The sequence below is a fragment of the Penaeus japonicus genome, unplaced genomic scaffold, assembly GCF_977035675.1.
Source record: "Penaeus japonicus unplaced genomic scaffold, GWHDUDI00000001_assembly GWHDUDI00000027, whole genome shotgun sequence".
Taxonomy (NCBI): Eukaryota; Metazoa; Arthropoda; class Malacostraca; order Decapoda; family Penaeidae; genus Penaeus; species Penaeus japonicus.
This window is the reverse complement of record NW_028234429.1, coordinates 22,557,174-22,564,673: the sequence shown is the minus strand read 5'-3', so window position 1 is coordinate 22,564,673 and position 7,500 is coordinate 22,557,174. Positions and strand designations below refer to the sequence as shown.

Sequence of the window (7,500 nt, the reverse complement as noted above, 5' to 3'; positions counted from 1 at the left end):
CTTATCTCCTTCACAGAGGGATCAGCATCAGGCAAATAATTGCCCCCGTGCAAATGGATTAAGGAACAATCAGGGAGATACAGTTTTACAGTTGCACAAAGTGAGAGTGAAAATAGAACAGGATGTTTGATTCTTTCTAGCTTTTTTTCTGCTTAAAATTTGTAAGATATCTTATGTTCAAACTTGTGCCATCATTAGTAATATTAATTTGTATAATATGAAGTCTCAAATTCTAAATATAACAGAAAAAATGAGTGAATGGCATTCAGTGTCTAGTCTGTGGAAATTGGCAGAAAAAATGTTAGCCTGATAGCCCCTTGAATTCATCATGAGAAGTAAAGCCCATACCACTGTCTCTATGCATTTGTTTTATTTCTGAAATAATCCAGACTTCTCTTTTCTACTCAAAGCAAATCATTCAATCTTCTATTTTCAAGAAGCATGATTATAAATCAATTAATCATTCTCCTTTATATCAGTGTCATTCCTTTAATTTCTCATCGGTTCTATTAATTTTGAAATCTAAGGCTCTTTCCTTAAAAAGTTTTAAATCCAAACAATGATAAACATTTGTACTCAAATAACCCTAAAGGTATGATGTGTATCTAAACACTCAGTGAGTGTATAGAATGTGTGGTCTTTAAGAAGGTTAATATCTATGAGTAACACAATCTTGCTTCCTATCACTGGCTAATGCCTATAATGTCACAGTGTGTGTCAGACCAACACATCTATTCTAATGGCTGTCACACTAGCTGGCCCTGTCACAGCCACTCCCAAATCTCAGCCCTTCTCTGCCATAGTAAGGAAGACAGGAAGCACAAAATGTATGCTCAAGATAGTGGCAGTAATTAACCATAAAATAGATACCCTCCTCTCCTTTTTAAAGCACAAATGAGTGGACAAAGCAATTTTAATGGAATGTGTATATCATGACACACCATGACCAACTTCAAACACCTCCTCCCTTGGCGGGTTTACGTTGTATGGCACAGTGCCATCCGCATTTATGGCCTTGACAGCAAATCATACTATCTGCTATCAATAGCTTAATTGCCAGCAAAGGCACATGAGAATCATATAGCACACCATGTGTTGCATAGGTATGCAAGAATTGCTACAAAAGACAAAAAAATAAATGAATAAATATGGAAGAAATGAAAATATCACGTTACCCTTCTCCAAATAGGTTTATAGCATTTTCCAACATCACCCCCTTTCTACATCTTGGTCAGTGTAAGAAACTGGCCATCTTAAATGTCCTAGGTCAGCAATTTCAATAGTAATGAACACTACTGCAGGTATATGCCTTGACTCTTACTGCTATTCGGTTTCAGTCTGTGTTGGTCACACCAGTGTATAGCTTTATGGATTTTTTTTTGGAGGAAATGAAGGACTATACCAATTCCCACTAATTCCACTATATTTGCCACCTAGTTTTGTTGCAAAATAAACATGACTATAAATTTTCTTTAGATATTCCTTTCTGATGTTTTGTTTCCCATATCAAAGTTTACCTGCAAAATATATTAAATTCAAAGTTGGTGGACACTTCCAAAGTTCTTTTTTAACGATCTTCTTTAAGTTCATTTCAGACATAATTCAAATAACTTTTGATCTCATGCAATGATCAATCAATAAAAAACATACCTTCAACATCAATATAAATAAGATGTATATAAAATAATAATCAAATATAAGCAGCAAAGATTGTTCATTACCAAAACATAAGTCAGCTTAAAAAAATTTACCCTTGACAGTTTTGCAAAACAGGAAGCTAACTTACCAGCATCACCTTTCTGTGTTGGCTGCTTCTAATTTACCCTCTCTATGCAGAGGAACATGGCATGATCTAGGCTACAAACAAACAACTACTCATAGCATAGAAACGGTTCTACTAGCATGCATAACAACAGGAGTCGAGTCACATCACAGTCAGATTATAAAAGTAAAAATGAGGCAGAGCACAGATTCTATAACAAAAATTAGGAAGCAACCCACAAAGGCACATACGACTATAAACTACTTAATTTCTTCAGAAAACTTTGCAACCTAGAAACAGTTTTAGGATTAAGATCTAAATTTCCATTTCTTTAGGTAATATTTAGGTAACTTTGAATTACAGAATAGTATAGATTAGTAAGCTTAAAACAACCATGCTGTTTTAATAGAGAATCAGACAAAGAATGAGAACAAGAAAAATGTAAGAACAACTGGACAAAGGAATGAAAAAATCAACGTACAATAACAACAAATTCTTCCAGTAAATTGTCACTTTCGTCTTCCTCCTCCTCTTGTTCCTCCTCCTTTTCATCTTCCTCTTCCTCTTCCTCTTCATCATCATCAATTTTATAACATCTTTTGTTCTTCTCTTTCTCCAGCTTCTCTTCTGCTTGGATCTCCTCCCAAAGGAACTCAAAGTTTCGGTTTGTGCTGTTCAGTTTCTGGCGCCAAAGCTCTTGATGGGCTTCATATTCATAAATCTAGAAGATTAATATCATAATTAATATTGATGATGGTAATAATAACAAGATAAAATATTGATCCTAATAATAGTAATATTCATAATTATTACTAATAATATGAATGAATCTATCTATCTATATATAAATGTATCTCTAAAAATGTATGTAATTTAATAGTTGTTATTTTAAATACTTTGAATGGGACATGCCAACTCACCATCCTTGCAGCTTCATCCTCTGGCCCTGGGAGATTAATCCCACTCACTTTCTCAAACAGCTGAAGAGGAGTTGGCAACTGTGGAAGCCCTTTATTTTGGAAGAACCTGTAGACAGAAGATGTTTGAGTTAGTCTCCAGATTAAAACAATGTGATACTCGTTCACAAACAACCCAAGGAATAAAATCACTATACTGTATGAAAACATCTTTTCAGAAAGTGAAGAGCATAATCAAACTGACAGTATGTATGATATAGAGAATTTCCTTTCAATAGTATGAATATATGAAGGACTTCTATTTACAAGAATATATGAAGGACTTCTATTTACAATAGGACTTTTTTTTAATCATTTAACATGATAAACTATGCAAATCATGCCTATATTCATTATTCATTCATTTCCCTTACTTAATGATGTTAGAACAGTCACGGTGCAAGAAGTGTAGAGCATGAGGGTGTGATGGTTCAACAGCTTGACCCACATCAATGATCCAGCATCGTCCTTCATGCCACAAGATGTTGTATTCACTCAAATCAGCATGAACCAGATGGCAGCCTTGGAACATCTTCACCATTGCCTATAAAATATAATTATGCATTGAAAAGTAAACAGATAAAACAACCACTACATCTGATAAGTTATCAGAATTACTTGCCTTGACTTATTTCTCATTGATAGAAAAACAAGGGTTTCCATATTATACTTATTCCTATTACACAAGTAAATGGAGTTCTTACCTCCACCACTTGCTCATATGCAATGGAAAGATCACAGGAGGAGAGATAGGCATCCTTGAGCTTAGGAGCAGCCTGATGATTGCGGCCAATAAAGGACATCACGAGGACATGCTGCTTAATCAGTATTGGCTCTGGTGAAGGAATGGCAGCACGCTGGAGACGGCGTAGGTTGTGATACTCTTTTTCTGCCCACAGACGAATAGACTGAAAAATAAACAGAAAGACTTTGATATGTCAAACCAAAGTGATGAGGGATTATTTGATTGAGTATAAGAAAATGCTTTAGAAGTAAGAATATTATATTGGCATTCATAAATCTATAATTTTTCTTGCTTTCATGTTTTACAACTTGAAATACTTTCTTTAAAAAAATAAATTGTGTAAAATGATTAATAAAATAAATTAACCAATAAATAAATAAATAGAAAAACAAACAAACATCACTGCAATAAATAATATCAGAGAAATAAAGCCAATATTGTCAAATGATTTTTATCTTTCAACTTATAAATATAACTGAATGAAATAGGAGAAAAAATATATGAAATGGCTTTGTAGTTTGTATTTTTATCATACAAAATATCACCATCAATAACTAGTCCTACCTTCTGTGTATTATTCTTAGTCATTCTATCCCTGAAACGATAATCCTCGCGGATGTAGCGTTCACGTGTTTTGAAGTCAGTTAGCGTTGTCTTGAATACCTTCACTGCACACTCTTCAGAAATTTCCTTCTCGTCAATCCTGAAAAAAAGACAAAATGTTGTCATCCTCACAAAAACTCAGACTGCAATTATTGCAATTTTTGGTGTTTGGCAAATTGTCTTTATCATTAAAACAATTAATATTTCAAGGAACTAATTTCAACCCAAAGAAGTATATACTACAGATAAGAAACAAAAACAAAAACTTGATTTCCACCCTGTTATTGTTGTAAGACAATAACAAAAAAAAAATAAATATGAATATAACAAAACAACTTACTGCCCTCCTTTGGCATGGATCACAATAGCTTCTTTGCCTGAGCTGATGATGCCGTTAACAGAGTCCAGAATGGCATTGTTCACTAATTTGAAGATCAACAAACGTGTGCTTGGATCCAGAGCCATCTCAGCAGTGGCTTTCTCAACCTTTGAATAGACAAATAAAAATGTTAATAACTTTGTCAATTTCCTGTTTGATATTTTCAACCAAGATTTTTAGTTATTCTAAATAAATAAAAAATTAAATTAAAATCTCAAAGTAATCTTTAATAATCTGTTACAATGAAAAAATATATACCATACCTTGTCATGAATACGGTTCTTCCCCTTATTTTCTTTGATTGCAGCACGCTGAAGCTTGTTGTAAACCTGGAAATAAAGAGAAAAAGTGTAAAAGTGTCATGAAATGTCATATACTCATTCCTAAATCACTCAATATGTTGACTAATTAACAACTCTGCCATTTACAGTCATTTTCTTAAATAACAATAAAGGAAGCTTCCACTTTTGCTTTACCAGCAATAAAATAAGACGAGTCCCTACAGTTGAACCAAATAAACAAAAACAAACCTTGTTTGACAGATGCATGTCAAATCCTCCACCATCCCCTGTGTTTATTCCAGGGGGAAGATTCATGATTCGCTCGGCATTTTTGCGACCACTAATTGCAAGGTCATGCTTGGTCACAATTCCCTTGCCATGCTTGACATATCCACAAGCAGGAATGACTGGATCCTCACGTTCACGAGCCTGTGAACAGAAGAAATTCTTAGTACATACACAGCCTTTCATGAGTTTTAGGGAAGCAAGGAAGATTTAAGGTTCATAAAATCAACCTGCCCCCAATATCCCTCAACTTTTAGTAAGAGATCAAGCGCCACATGCATAAGTTTTAGGAGTAGCAGCTGGTGTGAGTTGCAGGGAGATAGTTCACCAAATACATATGTTCTGTTTGTGTCACAAAAATTATTACTAAATAATACAACACAATCTTAAATAAAATGAGTCACTGAAGACAAAACGATGATTAGCCTAATAATCTCATTAGAGCTTATACAAATACTTCAGTGTACCTAACCCTCACATATTATATACTGGCAAATCACTTATATTATCTTGACTTCCTATATGACTTAGTAATTTTTTTCATGAATTTCCTTGGCCTTTCTAGAAACCTTAAACATCAAGCAACAGATGACGGCAAAATAACAGCACTGATGCTATAGCTTAGTTGCCAAATATCATCTATTGCTGCCAAATGCAATATCTGATGATGGCTTGGGTAGTGTTGACACAATGAATTCAGTTTTAAAAAGAAGGGTATATGAAAACCAAATGGTAATTGTTTCTTGTTTGTCATTTCAGCTATTATTTCATTATTTGAAAAGAACATTCTACTTCTGGTTACCACAGGAAACCTGTACATGGATTCAGCAAATTGCTACAAAACTCACTTTTTACAGCTTAGATCCCTCGCCTCATAGAAGATCTGGATTCCAGACTACTAGTACTTGTAGCAGTAAGAAATATTCGTAAGGTTTCATAAATACATCTATGGAGTTTTACTGTGTGGATGCACTGTTAACTAATTACAAGGAAATAAATATTCTATGATATAGTAATGGCAACCAGCTGTTTTTTATTTCCTTACTTCAACTTTGTTGTTTGCTGTATCACAATTTTAGACAATTTTTAAAAACATACTTGGTCATTCTTTTTTCTTTACATTCTACGTCAAAAAACCTAACTGCTCTCTGTGTGGTTGGAATGGATAAAAGAAACATAAATAACTGCAAATTCTCCTATTTTTTCATAAAGTACACTCATAGATTCCCTGAAATAAAATATATTTTTATATGCCCTTGTGAAACTCAGCATGCATTTTATAGATAGGCAAATACAATAATTAGTTCACTATAATTGAACAACATTTACCTCAAAAGAGTCAAAATCTCTGTTGTCTTCATCCAGCTCTTGAGGTTCATCATCACTGTCTGGCCCATACCAATCAGGGCATATCTTAAACTTGTTGAATGATACTGAAACTGTAAGCCAAAAATAAAAAAACATGGCGATATAGGAATATGCCTTTAAATCTGTAACAAAATCTTCCTTGAAATAACTGCTTGTCTATTTAATTTTCCTCTCAATTCTAGTTAACATTCACAAGTCACAAAAGTCTTACCCCAACACCTACCTTTAGAATTTCCATTGAAGTGCCTCTCTTCACGATTCAGCTGCTGGTCATACTCACGATCATACTCATACTGCAACATCTGTGCTAAGATTAAGTCTTCTGATGTATCTTCTACTTTACCAAGGGTGAAGAGGTCTTCAGAAGCTCCACCAATCAGTGCCTTGTAATACAACTCATTCTCTCTGTCAACATAAAGAACAATTTAAATATCGATCCAACATTTTGTTTATATGCAAGTGCTCATACACTGCCTTGTAAAATAACTCATTCTCTCTGTCGACGTAAAGAACAATTTAAACATCGATCCAGCATTTTGTTTATATTCGAGTGCTCAACCACTGTAGGCAAAAATAAAAACTGGACGATCATCAATCAGAATCACAGTTTACTTCCTATAAAACTACTTACTGGTCTTGGATGTTCTGCGCAAGATCCTCTGACATGAGATCACGGAAGGAGGAGGGAGAGGGCTGTTCCTGGGTCTGTGTTGTCTGTGAGGACCCCCAAGGACTGGAGGTCACGGGTGGACTTGTGGCCAGACCAGCACCTCCCCAAGCTGCCACACGGCCTTGTGACAAGGTACTAGGTACTGGCTGATGATCTATAGCCGGTTGTAACAGTTCTGCTGACGACATTTTGGAGCTTTCTTCTATGCGTTTTATCCAGTGTAATTTGAGGTAATTCTTGAAATTTGGACTTTTAATTGCTTGATTCTTAATATCCTCTTGTTTTTTGTTTACCTTTAAAGTAAAATTATATATTACAGGAAAATCCCACAGAAAACATATGAGATGCATATGACATGAACATCTACTTTTGATTGGCATGTATATATTAAATCCATTTCTTTCTGTAATTTGTAACACTTGATACTACAAAATAGTTGCCAATTCACCAG

At 34.5% G+C, this 7,500-nt stretch overlaps 1 protein-coding gene across 1 annotated transcript in view; it reads right to left on the bottom strand.

Moving 5' to 3' along the window:
- The window catches only part of LOC122262744 (serine/threonine-protein kinase RIO3), an 11,068-nt gene that overhangs the window by 2,584 nt on the left and 984 nt on the right, over positions 1-7,500 (bottom strand). Inside the window, exons 2-12 of the mRNA XM_043030861.2 lie at positions 7,011-7,342; positions 6,603-6,784; positions 6,341-6,450; positions 4,976-5,155; positions 4,709-4,774; positions 4,407-4,552; positions 4,028-4,166; positions 3,423-3,626; positions 3,093-3,262; positions 2,683-2,788; positions 2,244-2,483 (exon numbers count right to left, since the gene is read on the bottom strand). Of these exons, the coding sequence (XP_042886795.1) occupies positions 2,244-2,483; positions 2,683-2,788; positions 3,093-3,262; positions 3,423-3,626; positions 4,028-4,166; positions 4,407-4,552; positions 4,709-4,774; positions 4,976-5,155; positions 6,341-6,450; positions 6,603-6,784; positions 7,011-7,237 (1,770 nt within the window). The 5' untranslated portion in view covers positions 7,238-7,342. The remainder of the gene's footprint in view (positions 1-2,243; positions 2,484-2,682; positions 2,789-3,092; positions 3,263-3,422; positions 3,627-4,027; positions 4,167-4,406; positions 4,553-4,708; positions 4,775-4,975; positions 5,156-6,340; positions 6,451-6,602; positions 6,785-7,010; positions 7,343-7,500) is intronic.